The sequence below is a fragment of the Coturnix japonica genome, chromosome 2 (genome assembly GCF_001577835.2).
Source record: "Coturnix japonica isolate 7356 chromosome 2, Coturnix japonica 2.1, whole genome shotgun sequence".
Lineage (NCBI taxonomy): Eukaryota > Metazoa > Chordata > Aves > Galliformes > Phasianidae > Coturnix > Coturnix japonica.
In genome coordinates, this window is record NC_029517.1 from 6,633,078 (window position 1) to 6,651,120 (window position 18,043).

Genomic DNA, 18,043 nt, shown 5'->3' on the forward strand with positions numbered 1-18,043 from the left:
TATTCTATAGTATTAAGACAAAGAAAAAGCCCATTGTGGCTTTAAAAAATGAATAGTTGGAAAAGCACTGTGTTACCAAAGAGTTTAAACTTTATGTAGATGTGTGTTCTGGTTGATGGCTTGGCCTTATAAACTACCTTGTGCTTTATAATTGTCTTTAGCTGAAGTAGACATTTTTGTTTGCATTGCTCATTTCTGTAAGCAGTAATGAACATGTGATTTAAATGAGCAATTTATAAGTATTTGAGTTTTATACCTTATTTCACAGTGATTTATTTCTGTGTAGAATGTACTTTTACTACAAGTGACGTTTCGACAGCATACTACAGTCTCTGCAGTCCTTGAACTCTTTCCAAGCAGTGAGCCTGCTGGGGTTTAAGCCAGTTTGGAAATCTATCTGTTGGGTTGATGGATTACAGTCCCTGTAGTGAGCACTCAACCTCCACAGAGGTTCATGGCATCTTCACCTTTAAGCATCTAATTTATGTAGAAATGCCAATAAATTATTTAGAAGGATGTGCTTGCAGATATCAGCAGTTCTGGAGCAAGTAAAAATACTATGACTTTGAAAATCATTGAAAATGTTGGCAGATCTTCAACAGTTCTGGATAGGTTCTGGTTATTCAGTATCTGAGAAGTAAAAAGCTTGTTTCTCTTTTTTTTTTGTTTTTTTAAATCTCCAAGATTTTCTTGTCATCTCTTTAAGAATTTAATGTAATGTTCTTGGAATAACGTCCACAATTATTCTGGAAAAGAATTGTGAGAGAGCAGTTTGTATTCAGTATGATGTGGACATGAACAGTTTCTTCCTTTCTCCCTGAATCTTTAAGAATTTATTTCAGTTCTCTTTCATTTCAGACCAGTTTGCCCCCTGCCCCCCTTCCCTAATGCTCCTGGACTGAACTCAAGACTTTCCCTTGGGATTGGTTTGCTTTGCTTTTAGCAATGTCAAAGCCGTCTCTTGCTATGGCATGAGACTGAAAATCTAGCTACTAGCACATTGGTTGACACTCCTGGTCAATTCTCCGTTATTTATTATGTATATATTGTTGTGGATATCTATTGCCTGTATCTCTTCCACATCCCATTCAGTGTCAGTACCATCATATTTAGAAGGTGTAGCCTTCCTTCTGGTAATTGCCAATTTATCCAATCATTTCCTTACCTCTCGAAGTGCATACTGGGCTATCCCTTTCAGCTCAATCTCAATACTGTTCTGTCAATCTGATGTTTGTAGACCATGATGTGTTACAGCATGATCCAAAGGGGTCTTGTTAGTTGAGCTGCTTGTTGAAATATTTAAGCCTCCTGGTGAGCCTCTACAGTGAAAGCAATATATGTTTTTCTTACAGAATCACTGTGTATTTAAGAGGGCTGTCTGTCAAATATAGGTATGTAATGTGATTTTGAAATAAGAAAAGTGTGGTATGAAGAATGTGATGAAAAAGGCAGTCTGCATGAAGATCTGTATTCCAACCTTAATTTTTAATCACTATCCCAGTCCATTAGAGTAGTGAAAACATAATACGGTCAATTGATAAAAGGAATGTTTTTTTCCAGGCATGTTAATTTCATTGTTTTGAAGTAACACTTGTTACTGTAGAGAAAGTTATTAGATTGTATATGTATGAAGTAATACCCCTAAAAGAAGTTAGATGAATAACCTGTAATAAATCACAGACCACACAGTTAATATCAAGATTAATTATATACTGACTTGTTAAGTCATTATATAACAGATAGTAATGTTGAAATCTAATTTTTCACTAAAAGCTGATGAATTCTGATACAGTTCTTTAACTATTTATAAGCACCCTTGAGATGCAAGCTAAAACAAATTACATCCATTTGCCTTGTATAATGGAGTGGTTAAACTTACAGCATTGATCATAGCAAAACTTAGTTTCTGTTTTTCTGTTTCAACCTTGTAAGCACCCCTTTGTTTTTCATCTTCTGAAGCTGTAGCAGGATGGGGTTGGTTTTATTTTCTTCCATTTTGCACTCCTGGTAGTCATCTCTTGTTACAGTTGCATGGTAACATCATTTTTACCTGATTTATGAAGATGACTGAAAAGCAGGAAAGCACTGGCTATATTCAGCTGTGTTGACGAAGTGTTATGAGATGCCTGATGTGCTGTTGGTGTCAAATATAATTTAGACTCTTGAGTCACCAGAATAATATTCTATCTTGAGCCACCCCATAATATTCTGTCTCTGTCCTGATTACAGATCAGATCTGTTTCAAAACCATGACACTCTTCAGTTGGGCTCAGCTCCTTGCACTGTGAGCAGTGTTGGGAGATAAGAGGTGATGCAGGGGCTTGTGCATAGGGCAGAGATACTCCATAAGGAAAAGGATGCCCCTGTAATGGATACCTGTGTTATGTCTTGGGTCTTTCCCTGCAGGTCTAGTGTTTATTTTGGTAAGTCATACACCAGACTATCTAGGGAATGCTTAAGCTCTGCATCCTGCAGAGGACCATGGAACATAAACATAAGTTTAAATGGTTCCCCAAATATAGAAAGTTAACTCATTAAATGCTTTCCTAAGTTCATCTGCACTGAGAAATCATGAAGGGTGCATGAGGCCAAAGGAAACCACTGCCCATCCCCAGCATTTTTTCCCTATGGATGGAGGAGAGCATCCTATCAGAAAGGAGGCAGGAAAGCCATAAAGCAGTAGTGTGCATTAACTGCCAGTACTGTTTATTAATTGGTACCAAAAGGATTAGTGAGGTAATAGATACAGTTACTGGTTTGAGGAGCTGCTTTTGTTATGCACTATTAAACCTGTGTTCAGGTAAAGAAAGCAACAGCACACCAAGGCACACTGTGCAGTTAATGTAAGAGAAGCGGACAAGCAGAAACATTTATAATAGTCATGCTTGACTTTTTTGGGAATTACTGACTTTTCTTCACATTTTCTTAATGCTCTTATTTCTCTTATGTGTCTATTTTTTTAAACTCCCTGCAGCCCACATGCATGGCACTTAGAATTTCTAAAGACCTGTGTGCACCGTTCGTGCAACATTGAGCTCATAGCTTAAATGTTGTATAAGAGGAGGTGCATGCCATCTAGACTTAGGTAAATGCCATCCCTAATGGACGTGAAAAGCATTTTTCTAGGGACTGAATCCAAGTGCAGTCCCATTATTGGGCAGGTCAAGCATTGCCCCTCCTGATCCTTGTCCTGCCTGTGACATCAGTCTTTGCTCAATCAGGGTCTTGAATTTTTACATGCATGGAAGACTTTATTTGTATAAAGTGTTCTCAAACATTACTCTCATCTGGGCTTTCCCATGCACAAGAGATGCATCTTTTCTTTCAGGAATTTCAATTCTTAATACAAATGGGAAATTAATTACATTGTAATGGTGAGGCATGTAAAGCATGGAGGGCTTTGGGCAGTCCATGTGAATGCAAGTGCAGAGGTTTAATGGACTTGTCTGGGTTCAGAAACCTTGCTGTCAAAGGATAAGGATTATGTCAAGACATCTTTTATTCCCATGGGGAATAATGACTTCCTGCCTAGATGGCTCATGTCCTCATTCCTCATGAAAAGTTACAGTACAGAGTTAAAGTACCTACTGTAATTTCACATAGATATTTGATACAAGCCTCAAGCTGTCTTTTCCATCTGTGCCAGACACTATTTTGTTGTTCCAGAAGATGACTGTGTGGTACAGTCTGTTACGTGGGGGCTTGTTAAGACCTTGGAAGATTGATTATTTTACACTTTATATCTTCAGCCTGCAAAGGGGATGTGCTGTGTGACTGCATAGCTCATGCCAAGCACTTTGTCTCAAGTGGCACTTGTTTCTGGACTCCCAGCAGTGCTGGAATTATGTTGCCAGACCACAGGGAAAAAGTAGGACTCCGCTTATTCCTTGCATATATATATGATAGTATTTTGACTTTATAAAATATTGCTATGTAGAGGAAAGCAATGTCTTCTGTAATTCTAGGACAACAAAAAACACTTCAGGCACTAAATCACAGCCTTAAGATATTTTGTGCTAACAAGGAGTGATAGAACACATAGCTTTTCTCTCTTCCATTCTCCTCCTACTGAAAAGTAAATGAGGGCATGTCTGCTTCACAGTCACTGCCACAAGTCCTGGTTTTCAATGAGCTCATTTGGGTCCCAGGAGCGTGAGGGCAGGTATTGCAGCACTTGATCTATGCTTCAGATGCAGCGTGGTTCAAGGTGTCCAGTGAGATAACCAGGGACACAAGGGACCCAGGCAGATGTATCAGATGCATCCCCCTGCCAGCTACTGTGATGAAATGCTGGCAGGAGTGCGCATAGCAGAGGGGTGTGCTTTCAGCTTTAAAGGTGTAATTTTCCACTGTGAGCTGAAATGGGGGGAAATGAAAGAAAAGGGGGAGAAAAGAGAAGGGAAGGAAAGAAATAAGGGGGAAAGAAGGGAATGCAAGTGAGGAGAAGGCCACTAACTTTTACTTCTGCAGTTCCTCTGCTGCTTTTGCACTTCTGATCAGGCCTGTATTTTCATTAATTATTCACAGCAGCCATAGTCCCTCACCATATGGGAGCAGGCAGCTGAAGCACTGAGCTCCCACTGCAGCTCCCACTGCTTCTGCCCCTGGAAGGGGATGCAGCCATGCCCTTGGCTGTGTGTTCCATCAGGGGAGCCAAAGTCTAGCTCCACTCAGCTCGCTAAAGGACAAGTTTGGTTCTCATTTTCCTTTGAAATTAATCCTAATGAATAAAAGAGAAGTGGCTTCTTGTGCAAAGCTAAGTAGGAGAGCCTGTAGGGGGAAATATTTTAGTACCAGGTTATTTTTATTTTTATTTATTTATTTTTATGTGAAGTAATGAGCTTTGATATTGTATTTTATCCTGGCAACTGAAAGGCTAACTCTTGGCACTCCTTTCATTAGTAGCTCAGACCTGCTGTGAGCATGTGTGCTACGTATCAGGCTGATCTGACAAAGAGCCTGTAGTTATACTGCTTTATTTGCCAACAGGTAGAGGTTGGCTGGAGAGAGAGAGAGAAATTCCCTATTAAAGGACAGACAAAGCAGAGCAGGACTGGGTCAGCAATGTGGGGGGAGCACTGGAGGAGAGAAAAAATGCCAGCAGCAAAACAACTATGTCCTCTATTCCTCCAGGCAGTATTTGCTAATAGTTCAGTATTTGTCTCACCATTAATTAACTGAGGTTCTTTATATCAACAGTAATCTGCTATCTACAGATGCAGGTGGCAATGGACCAGAGGAAGTGCTGCTAAATGCACAGGTATTTATGTCATTGAATGGGAAGCCTGTCCTGCTGCTGCTGCTTGATGGCAGCCAGCACAACAACCAGTGTATGGAGCATGGATCAGCTGCCACATCCTTTTGTCACTTCTTTGACACAGAACTTTTCACAGCATCTCGGTGTCCTTGGTGCCAGCTTTCTGTTCCTGAAATGGGTGACAGCAAATGTTACATGAGAAAAGGATGAGGTCTGTGACATGATCATTTTGGGAAACACTGTATGGTGCTGTGTGACATGGTGAATGTGTTCTTGCTGTAACTGAGTATGAAGGTCACTATGCTGCTGGTGTCTTCTTTAGGTATAGTGGGTTCTCTGTGTTTAGTCATTGTAAGGGGAAGAAGAGTTCATAATCTGCAAGTCAAAGAAAGGGTGATCAAGAGCCCATATGTGTGATTCCCCTGGAGGCATTCAGAGCCAAGTTGGATGGGGCCCTGGGTTGCCTGATCTGGTGGGTGGTGTCCCTGCCTATGGCTGAGGGTTGGAGCTCTACGATCTTTGAGGTCTTTCATCCCAAGCCATTCTATGATAACTTGTAAGGCCCATTTTCCAGCAGTACCGTTATGGAGGCAATACCATGGAGTCAGAGGGTCTGTTGATCAGTATTAGTGTGAACTTGAAACTTGGATTGAGATCTTTTTGTGCAGATGTGAGTCCAGCTGTACCAAAGCCATCCTAATGTTTTGCTGAATAGGAAACTGGGAGTTCAAAAGCCAAATCCTTCTTTTTCTGAGTGTATAAAAGTGTGTGCCACTGGAGGTAGAGGGATCATGACCTGATGAGTGTGTGGGGAGCCAACAAATAGTGTTTCTAACCATAATGACTTTATATTGTACTACAGAAAAAGTTGGGCTATGCACGCCAGTAGGAAGGAGAGTCCTGCTTTTAATTAGGATTCAGTGTTACCTTTCACTGATAATAGCTTTTTTTTGTAATCATAAAATGTGAGAAATGAAATGCACCTTGCTGATATTTGTGTGCTCACCGTAGTGGCAATACAATCACAGTGTAGTTTTAAATCAAATTCTTTTGTTGCTTTTGTTAATTGGAGTTTGATGGTTTTCCCCAGTGCCAGAGTTTAATTTGCAGCAGACAAAATTTCTTTAAATTGATTTTTAAAAATGCACTTACATACAGTACATTAACTTCGTCGTTCCCTTATGGTATGTGTCAGAGAAAAATGATGTGACTTTAGATACTGAAGAGATACATATAGAGAGAGTGTATTAATTGGTAGAGTCCCCATTCTTCTCTGGACGTATTTTTTTTCAGGCAGTGTGATCCTGCCTATGTTAATGTTCGTCTCTCTTTAAAAATACCACTGCCTCAGCCCCCAAGATTTTTTTTCTCTCCCTGCTACATATCTAATCATTTCTAAATTCCATTATTAGTGATGGAAGTTTTCTCCGTCTCTGTGTTCAAAGATAAAGAAAGCAATGTGACTCATGTCCTTGGGAGCATTTCTTTGCCTGACTCCTGTGTAAAGCCACAGAGAATTAAGGATCTGAACACCACTGAGGATGTTAGCCAGTGCAGGGTGTAATGAGAGTTTTCACACAGACAACCTCATAGTGGGTGTTGTGAGAGGGCTGGCTGGGGTACTTGGTAAAGAAATGGATATTGGAAGGGTTTTTGGTACCACTGCTTGTGTTTAAGATCTCCTTAAGTCTAACAGGGTGAGTGCAGTGGACAAGGGGAAATGAAGATCTTGGAATCATGGGTTAGAAAAGACCTCCAAGGTCATCTAGTCCAACTGTCCACCTATTACCAATATTTCTGCCCTCAGTACATCTGTTTCTTAACGGCCTCAAGAGACGCTGACTCTACCACCTCCCTAGGCAGCCCATTCCTACACCTAACCACTCTTTTGGAGAAGATAGAGGACCTTCTTGAGATGTTTAATTGGAAGTTGTTCTGAAGATCCTCAGCAGTGTAGAGCAGTGTGGATATGGTGCTCTCACTATTTAACCTATTCAGATCTCTGAAGATCAGAAAGGAAATCCTTTTTCTGGGGAGTAAGGTACTGGTGAGGTGTAGAGAAAAATCTCCTTCATTCCTGGGCACTCACCTTTTCCCTTACCTCTTTCTGAAACACTTCTGTGTGGATGTCCTGAAAATGCCACTCAGAGGTCATTGTGCTTGTTTGTGTGTTCAGTGCTGTTAAGGTGCTAGCATAGATTGTGCAAGGTGATTGAAAATCATCAAGATAATGCAATTGCTTTGCTGCTGGGTGGCAGTGACCCTTGAGCAATGGATCTGGGTGAAAAATATTGTAACCTGTCTGTTGGTTTTAGAGGTTTGGAATTTGACAAAGGAGGATGTAACTCCTCTAATAAGAGAGAAGGGAGAATTGGCTTCAATAGGCATGGAGAAGACTGAGGTACTTAGTCAGCTCTCTGCCTTAACCTTGGGTGAAGAATTTGCCCCAGCAAATTCATTTCTAATTTAGCGTTATATGGGAAATAAAGTTGGCACTTTGCTCTCCCAAGAAAAAAAAAATGACTTGCTATTTGTTGGTTGTGTTTACTGCCACCCAGAAAGTTTTGAAAATGAAAATGACTACTAAGTTTTTTTTTGTAATGGGCTGTGAGAACCCTGGTAAAAATAGAAATCAATTAAAAGAGACCAAGACTCACGAAGCTTTGGAGGCTTTGGTGTCACTTTGCCTGACAGCAGCCTCCAGTGCTGAGCCTGTCCACTGGCATTTTGTGCTGAAAGTCCAAGTACCCCTGAAGAGCCATAATCCATCAAACTGCAGTTTTCCTAAGCAAGTACTGGCCAAGAACCAGGGTGAATCATGGCCTCTTTTAAAAAGCCTTCCTGGCCATCGAATCAGGATACGTGTGAAGTGGCTTCTGATTTGAGACTACTTGAGTTATGCCTGAGCATTTAGGAAGGATGATGTGATACAGTCATCTTGCACAGTGGATAAGATGGTTTGGCTTGAAACAAAAGTTCTGTTAAGGAAGTCTAAAAATAATCTGAATTCTAGCACTGAGAATAAATCTGGATTTGGCAGCTTATATGTGTCCTATGCTGTATTTTAATTTTAATAGGATATTCAGACACTTGAGGAATGTGGCATCATAATGTGATTAATTTATGCTATATGGAAAAGATGAAAGGACTCTAGTGTGCTACTGAAAATGTTACCAGCCTCAATAAGGATATGTTCTGGTTTAAAACAGGAAGGAATGTTTATTTCTTGTGAGATATCACTGACTTATTTAAGGGAGATATGTAGTTACATATATATATGCTGGACTTTTTATGTATAACGCATATCTCAGTAGGACAGATATATGTCATCTTTGCTAAAGTTTGAGTGTTTTAGTGTGTGCCCATCAGATTTTATCGTCAGCTGCCTGTGAGTTTGGACATTATTCTTTCTTCACTAAATAAAAGAATTTTGCATCTCTCCAGGGAAGCTTAGGTGATTTTCATTGCTTTTAAAGCATTGTTATTATGGGCTTCTGATCATATGGTTTTTTCCCCCAGAAGAGTTCTGAGGTGTCACTTCATACCGTCCATCCACCACCACTTTGGGACTTGGGAGGTTGGTCCTATATCTCATGCTTTGACCAAACACTCCCACGTCTGCTGGGCTTTTGGGAACCATCACATTGGAGGACTTGTGTTGGTCAGGGACCTCATCTAAAATCTACCATTCTCCAGAAGTGCAAAGTGATGATGAAGGGATGGTGTTTTGAACTTCTAAAAAGCAGATGATTTATTTAAACCTCTGCTTAAAGACAGCAGGCGGTATGAACAATTGCACTGAGGGTGCTGTTCTTCTTTCTGGATGTTATTATTATTTTTTTTTCTTTCAGCTTTTTTTTGTTTGTTTGTTTTGTTTTTGGTTTTTTTTTGTAATTATTTATTTACACATATATGCATGAAGCTTTGATTGTTAATCACATGTTTTGGCCAATCTACCCTTCCATTGTCCCTGGCTATTGTAATTCATGCATGCATCTGTATTGTAGGTATCACTGGTTTGCTTCCAAATAATCTTGCAAGATAGTTTTTACTTTCCTAGCACACAGAGCTTTTTCTACATCTTGAGTTTGATGGACACCTCAGGAGAGCGCAAAATGAAATGATAAACCCATTTTCTTCCCCCCTGCTGTACCCATTGCTTTGGTGTTCCACTCCCAGCTGCCCTCACAGCTTGACAACCACAAAACTCTGCTGTCTTCATGGCCAATTCTCTCATTGTTCCCAAAGAAATTACTTAAGAATTAAATTTTGTTCACTTCATATTTTCTCTCCTGAAGCATTTACAAACAAATTATTTACAAAGTGGATTATAGGGAAAAAAATGTCTAGGATTTAGTAAAATATAATCTTAAACCAATTATGCCATTTTTTTCTGTCCATGGAGATTAAACCACTTTCCTTATCACAAATTCTTTCTTGGTATTCAGAGTCACGCAATGAATGTTATATTCTGTTTTTCTGAAATAAAATTTCTCAAAAACTGTAGTTGTCTCATGGCATCTGATACCCATATGACATTGACAGCTTAATTTAATGATTTCAGTGGTCTTTTCTAACCTTAGTAATTCTATGATTCTGTGGTTTGTTTGGAACTGGGAGGAGTAACAGAGGTGTAAGGGAGGAGTTTCTCAAAGCTTTTGAATCCTTAGACAGGTTTATTTTTCTATTTCTTGAGACTGAAATTCTTCAAGAAACAAGGTGGAAAAGTGGCATCCTAGTAGGCCTTAGCAACATCATCTTTTGCAGATGTTCTTTGTTTGGGAATGAGCTGTTTCAAGGTTTGTGTGCATGTTGGGCTGGGTTGGATGGAGCCAGATGTTTAGTACTTTATAGTAGCAAAACTTGGGAGCTAAGCTCTGTGGCACACAGGGCTCCTTGTATCAGTGATAAAGTCTGCAGCATTTGGGCTTACCAAGTCTTTTCATGGATCTGATGGAAACACAGATTCTTACAAAATAGAATCCTAAATATCAAACCAAATTGTGCTGGTGCTGTAGCAAGTATTTAGTCCTAGCAAATAGTTTGGTTCAGTTTTAGTAGAAGAATGTATGTACTTATATCAAACACTGAAATGAAGTCAATGAAAAGCTGCTGATTTTTATCAAGTCTGTTACTATTGGGAATAAATCTTTAATTATGCTTTGAATTACAGTAGCAGCTATGTGCCCCTGTGAGCGCTTGCAGTCCCACTGTGCCAGGAGCTGTAAAAAGATCTAGGACATGGATGAATGAATTAAGCTGAAGGTGGGAGAAAGATGATTAATAAGAACGCATCAAAGCAGGACCATCACAGTTCTTGAGTAAATGCATCTCAAATCACATATGTTGTGTGCCATACATGCATGCAGCCATAGCCTTCTCCTTTTTCCTGGGCTTGATATGGAAGATGGCCATGTAACTCACCTAGCAAAAGAGCTCCTGGCAGGGTTTCAGGAGTGTGAGGGAGTTGGCTTGTTCAGCATGGAGAAGTCTCTGAGGAGACAACGTTAGGGCTTTCCAGTGCTTGAAGGGAGCCCATAAGCAGGAGGGGGAATGACTTTTCCCCTTGTCTAGACAATGCAAAAATGGTTTTAAGCTAAAAGGGGGAAACATTAGATTAGATGTTAGGTGCTGGCACAAGCTGCCTGGACTGCTATGGATGCCTCATCCCTGGAGGTGCTCAAAGCTGGGGCCCTGAGCAGCCTGATCCTGTGGGTGGCAGCCAGTCAACAACATGGGTTTGGAACTGGGTGATCTTTAAGGTCCCTTCCAACCCAAACCATTCTATGATTCAGAGTTCACATTCCTAGTTTCTAACTTATTTTGGAAGTCCTTTTCTCTCTGTCCCTAAGTACTAGGGAAAATTGAGAATACCTAGAATGTTAATTTTCTGCTTATTTATGCATGGTAAGGTGCTAAGAGAGTGTTGCAATGTGGTTACTATACTTGGGTATGAAAGTTATGTGAGATGCCAGTTCAAAATTGAAAGATGCTAAATTAATCTTCCAGTGCTGTTAGGTTTGGAGGGAATCCAAAATCATTTCATCACAGTGCTCGTAAAAATGATGGGAAGTTATTAAATATCCATTTCTACGGGGACAGCACAGCTAGGAATTCCAGATATTACCATATTTAGATCTTTTTACAATTTTTTTTTTCTAAATTTAAAAGTAGCTAGTAGTATTACGGTATTCTCTGAGTTCTTTAGTGATTGAGGTCTGTGCTCTGCCAGGTAAGGTACCAAAAAATGATACCTGCCCATGAAGACCCTCCATCCTAAATTCAAGGCAGGAGAGCAGCAGAGGATCCAGACATGGAGGAATGTGAGATAAGGTAGTGTGTTATCAATCAGCAATACAACAGTGATAGTAGGAAACCTCCCCCTGTAACCACTCCTATGCTAACAGTTTGCTGCCATTATCACTGTAATACCAGTTTGTTTCTGCAATGCAAGGTTAATAACCTATTGATCTGAGCTAACAGCTCTTCATCTTATTTGTAGTATTATTCAGCAGTCATAATCTGCAGCAGTTCTGTGTTATGATGAGCTAATTAATGGCAAGATTTATTTTTACACTGAAGGTCATGGGAGTTATTGTTAGGGACAACGGTGTTTATTCTGGGCTGTGCTTGGAAACCTGGGGGCTGGCTTGCCACATGTGTTGCACTCACCATGCTGTGCCATCAAGGAAAAGTTATAATTCAGAACAGGGGAGCACAAATAGTAGGTAGAGCACACGTTCCTGAATTAAATGCGTGCCTATAAGCTTCCTAGATTTCTTTGTTTAGTGTGTTTGAGTGTAGTGTTTTGGGTTGCACTTCAATTAGTTTCTTAAAGTAGAGAATCAAAACAAAAGTTCAAGAAGTAGAGCTTGCAACAGTGCTTACAAGAATGGTAGGTATGGAAGGCATACAAAAGGTTTTCTACAAACCCCATCCAGCCTCCCCCAAAGCCCATGAAGTTCTTGGCAGGCTTTTGTTTCATACAATTACTTTTTGCTTTATTTTCTTTTATTGTATCCTTTTTGATTTACACTGGCATAACTGAGAGCTCAGTCTCCTGTCTGCATGTCTTGCAATTCCACTGGGATTTCCAGCAGATGTAGATCAGTTTAAGTATTCTAAATGGTCTATAGGTGACCAGATAGCACATACTCTCAGTTACTTTCCTTAAAGCACTGAAGTGACAACCAGGGGCCATGGGCAGCCTGGTCTACTATTACATATGGAGGTTGGTGGCCCTGCATGTGGTGGGGGGACTGGAGCTTGATGATCCTTGAGATCCCTTCCAACTGAATCCATCCTGAGATTCTTTGATTCTACTATGTGTGCAGTGTCCTTCTCTCATTGAACAGTATTGACATAGCTGTTGAAAACAAAGATCAACGTTGTGACTGAATTCTTGTCTCAAAAAGCTATTTTGTTATTGTAATATTGCCACCACACAAGCAGACTTTTGGCAGGCTGTAAATAATGATGCCAGAAATAATTTTGTTGACAGCATCTTGGATCAGAGCACATCCTGTCTTCATCCCTTTGTCAGTGCAGTGATTATTTCACAGGGAGGAAAATATGTCACCACGAATCCATATTTTAGAGTCTTAAAAAAAACTGTATATGTCTGGATTTATGGCTTCAAAGTCAGCTTCACAGGTGGGTAGTGTTGTTTTTCAATCATAAATGAAGATGAGAGTGATAACATTTACAGTTCATAATATGTAGCATCAATGGAAGGTGCTTATTTTAAAAGCTGTGGTAACAGCTGTTTTACTTCCCTAATCCAGAAGCAATTAAGGTTTTATGTAAGAGATAGAAGGGGGTGGAAACAGAAGTGTGAAAAAGAAGAAAAAAGGGGCTGACAGGCTCCCGCTTGCTTGCAGAGGTCATGTAGCTTTGTGTGAGTTCTTCCTAAGAATCAGAGGGCAGGTGATTGACATAGATCAGATTAAATGGAACTATTGATGCATTGAAAGCTTGCAAACATTCCTGAATGGGGAAACTTTGTGGTTTGTAGACCTGGGTGTGCAGATCTAATTCAAACCCATGAAGTCCTTCTGTCAACTTGAAAACTTATATTTGGGGAACTGATTAGTATCTTTCCAGGGAGTGTTCCCCTTAGTTTGTAGAGCTGCCCACACTTCCATCTGTATGTCCTTCAGACACAGACAGGGTTTGCAGTGGCTGTACAGAAGCACTGTGGTTTTTCAGCTGCTTTTCCCCATTTCTCCCAGCATCCTATTGGGTTACCCCATGCCCTGCTGTGGAAAGAAGACTATTTCTGCCCCTTTCTAACAACACCTAGATTTTTTTCCTGGGTTTATTTGCACTCCCTGAAATGGAGACCAAAATGCTTTCCCAGTGAAGGTGTTCTGTTCTAAGATGAAATTAATTAATATTTGTAAAGGTACGTAGCATGTAGATGCTATAAAAATGCAAGTATTTATATTCTGTTTGCTTGGTGGTAAAATTATGTTTCTCAAGGACCCTGACCTACTTTTCAGATTTCTCTATAAATTTGTTCCTTCTAATTACTTTGCATTTCAAATAAAAAAAGCCAAGTACAGCTGAGAAGAAAGCAAGGAGGGAAGAGGTTGCTAAAAAACAGTTGAAAATAAGCTCTCTGGATCACAGAAACCCTCACTCTATTACAAGGCTTTTTGTGTTCCTTGGGGAGGAGAAGCAAAAAAGTCTTTGAATAGGTACCAGGAGGCCTATGTTAGAATCACCATACCTCATAATTTAGGAAATGAAGCAAAAACCCTAAATTAGTGTCAGAGTTCAGCCTGGTTCAGCCATGACAAGTGGGTGAAGGGACCCACAGCTGCATCAGCATACTGATGACATACCATAAAACTGTGATGTTTAGAGAGATCAGCATGGAGGGTGAGCATTTGTCTGTGCTCTAAGATCTAATCTCTGTAGGGATTTCAGCCTTCCAGGAAAATGGAAAGCATGAATGTTTCATACTGTAGCTGCTTCAGTGCATGAATTAGTTCACATTTAGCATGCAGTGATAAGAGAAAATCCAGCAAAAGATGCGAGTAAATAGAATGGATGTGCTAGACATGACACCAGTCTTCATGTCCTTAGACCTGCCAGCATAGGAATGAAGAAGTGGTTTGAGTGGATGTGATGTTTTCTCAGAAGGCAAAAAAGGTCACTATGGAGGTATCCTCATTGATTTTTATCTCCATACGTGCCCATGTAAATAATTTATCTCCCTGTATTCCTCTCTAGTATCTTATTTTAAAAGACGTCTGAAAGTTACTGGAAGAACTTCATTCAGACTGAATGAGGGTAGGTAGGAAAGTAGCCTTTGATAAGCATGATCAATGTGGGCAGGCAGTGCCTGAGCATCCTGTGGGTACAGTGCACTTATTTATCATATCATATGATTTAGAAGGAATTATATTGATGTCACAACATACTATATCATGAACTGTACTTGGCTTACCTGCTTGCCCAACCGTAACCTCGTGCTGTGGTTTTGCAGGAATACTTTGCTCTTCACTTTCTGCAGTTTGTTTCCTTCTTTCAGTGCTTTTCTAAACATTTGCTTTCCTTTTAATATTTCTAGGAGCTGGTGGGGAGTAATCCTCCACAAAGAAACTGGAAAGGAATTGCAATTGCCTTACTTGTCATTCTCGTTATCTGCTCCTTGATTGTCACCTCTGTTATACTCCTGACACCAGGTATTTATCACCTTTAACTCATTTTTGTTCTGTTTTCTTCTATAATTTTACACTTCCAAGAGTAAAAGGACTGCAAAGTCAACATCAAAGGAATCATCCTTGGAGTTCTTTAGCTTGATGAGATACTGAGTTCATTCTGTTTGTAAGCAGATTGGTTCAGAGTCTTAGATTTTTATTCAAAGATCAAGACCACTGCTGAGCTGAAGGTACCGGCACAAGAAACTTGGTTCCCTAAGCACAGATGGCAAGTATTGTTTTAGAGGTAGAGGACACCTGAGACATTGATGTGGGGTACTCAGTTACGACGTGGCACTTCCTGGAGTCCATGCCCACGTGGAGCTGCAACCACCACTTCAGCACATACCCAGGAGCATCTGCCATGGCATTGAATACCTATTTGTAGGCACCTAAATCTATTCACTTTCACTATACTGATTTTCATATCAGACCATGGTGTTTCAGCTCTACAAAGCAATTCCAGATAGGTATATGCTAGGTAACTCTTAATTCCAGCAGGTCATTAATAACTTCCCTACAAGAGATTCTTTAAGTTAATCTTGTTGCGGAGCTTCAGCAAAGTTCTGTACATGGAATCTTTATAAATTGCTTCTCTTGCAGTAGCTGCTGAGGTTGTAGGTTTGAATCTTAATGTGATGTCGTTATGATTATTGATTATTATGTGTTTATGCAGCTCTTGAAATTTCTATGACTTCTTAAGCAGAAGAAATAATGTGCTTTTGCTGCTCCTGAGAAGCCTGTGATCTGAATTTGAAAGGACTAATGAAAGAGATAAAAAACACAGAACATGGTGTTGGAAAGGGTTAGGAGCTACAAAGCACAGAATAAGGTTGAAGGCCACCTGTAGAGGGGTGTATAGGAGAAGAAAAGGATCTCCTCATTAGATGAGTACATGTAAGCACAGACTGAATAGAGGAAAGATGACAAGGGAGAAATGAAACCATGGGAAGTGGAAGAGATCAAGGTGGTGAAGAGAAGGGAACTGCAAGGCAGAAATTTCTAGGAGCTTGTGGCATGTGAACTGACATGCAGTTCTGGCCCATCTTCCCTGCCACCGTTCTTATCCAGTAGTCCTGCTATAAAACCAATTGGAGAGGGCAACAAACAAGGAAACACAGGACTTCACATCATTAACTGGAAAATGAGTGAAACAATCACTGAGAGGTCCTTTTGGTGATTTAATGATATGCCCTGTTCAGTTTATTTCATGCTATCCAGAATTTGTTCGTGTAAATGCAAGCAGCACGTGGTCACACCAGAGTAATTCAATTAATTAAGGCTAAATGTAATTAACAATCATTCTTTAAATTGCTTTGGTTCAGATTAACACCTTTGGATCATGCAGTTCATCTCTGAGGCATTTTCAGGTGTGGCCTGTGGTCTGCATTCACATTGGGCAACACTTACTTGCTGTGAGAAATGGTCCATTAGGTACCCATTAGTTATGGAAATGTTATATCCTACTTTATGGAAGTTTAATCCCTGGCTTTTCGAAACTGAATGCTGAAGCACAGATTCCTAAACCCTTATCTGTGGGCTTCACGATGCTCTCAGTGGCTCTCACTGCATGGATGAGAGCACAGGTACCGCTTCCATAAAGAGCAGGATCCCATGTAGGTGGATACGTGGGGAGGAGCATAAATACCCTAACTACAGTCTGAGTCATGAGTCATTCCTTCCTCGTGACCACCTGTAATAAGAATGTCTATAAAGACAGTCAGAATAGTATCTAATGAGGATTTAGTAGCTCTGCTTTCAGTTCTGGACTCTGCCATAGTCCTCATTTAGAAATCTTCCTTCTCCATACAGGAAAACTCTGGTTTTACATATATGTATTCATATATCTATCCGTTAATGACTATAGATACTACAGTGGTGATACAGAAAAGGTGTACTGAGCACTGAGACCGCATTGTTAATGTTCTCTTAGGAAAAAAAAGTAACTGAGTTATTATGATTACCTTCTATTTTATGATAGGAACTGGGAATGTGAAATGCATGCAGTCAGAATTAAGTAAGAGTTGTGTGTATTTATGTGTTCCTGGTATGTGCTTATACAAAGACTTTTTGTGTTTCTATGTGTACATATGCATGTATACAATTATTTGTATAATATTTTGAATTGGTTTATCCCTTGCTGGTGTTTCTGAACTGTCCCCTGCATGCAAATACAAAACTCTGAGCTCAGTACTACTTCTGTTTCTGTTATGGATTCAGACTGCTTCATGATGAGGCTCTGCCGAGGGTAAAATCTTATAGCTTAGGTTGCTGCTGTGGCTTGGCAGCAGTTGAGATCAGTCTTCTTTGGGACACTGGCCCTGGAGCTTGTTACAAGGACATGTGATGGCACAGGGTAAAAAGAGGCTCATTTTGCAGGCATTACTAAGTGAGACATTGAAACTGGCTTGGCAAATGGCACAAGCACTGATAGTGCTGACTGTGGAGAGCACTTCCCAGTAAGGTAGGAGAGGGGAATACAAAGGAGCCTGTCCAAAAGGTAGATGCAGATTCTGCATCTCCTGCCTTCAAATAGTTCATTGGATGGAGAAATGTTTATCTTTTGATTTCCAGAAAATAAAATGATGGATATTTTAACTTTGAGCTAAGGAGGGGGTAGGACAAGGAAGTAAGGAGGCATAGTAGATGTGTGGATGTTCATTGGGAGCTGCTGCCAACAGTGAGTGTGATGTTAGAAAAAAATCCTCTTTTCTGCATCTCTCAAGTGGAGTGGTGCAGCTTGGTGTGGGCAGAGTGAAATTCTTGAGGATACTTCACACTTACATGTTTTTTCTGATGATAATATTGGAGTCTAATCTAACACTGCTGTGCTAGGACAAATATAATTTGCATTTAATCTCTGCATTTCTTGCTTGTACCTATCTTGGCCTTCTCTCTGGCTGGGAAACCATTGTTATTTTAGCATGTTTTACAGTGCAACACCAACACGTGCCATGCAGAGATGCTCTAAAACATGCTGAGCATCATTCAGTGCATGCAGAGGATAATTTGGAGCAGGTCTGGGATACAGACTTGCAGTCCATGCTCAGACAGAGTGGTTAGCTGGATCACCAACTTG

General features: G+C 40.2%; 1 protein-coding gene across 5 annotated transcripts in view; it reads left to right on the forward strand.

Annotated features, from left to right (window-relative positions):
- The window catches only part of DPP6 (dipeptidyl peptidase like 6), a 445,939-nt gene that overhangs the window by 292,172 nt on the left and 135,724 nt on the right, over positions 1-18,043 (forward strand). For all 5 annotated transcript variants that reach the window (XM_015852842.2, XM_015852845.2, XM_015852841.2 and 2 more), the window contains exon 2: positions 14,835-14,949. In XM_015852842.2, coding sequence (XP_015708328.1) covers positions 14,835-14,949 — 115 coding nt within the window. The remainder of the gene's footprint in view (positions 1-14,834; positions 14,950-18,043) is intronic.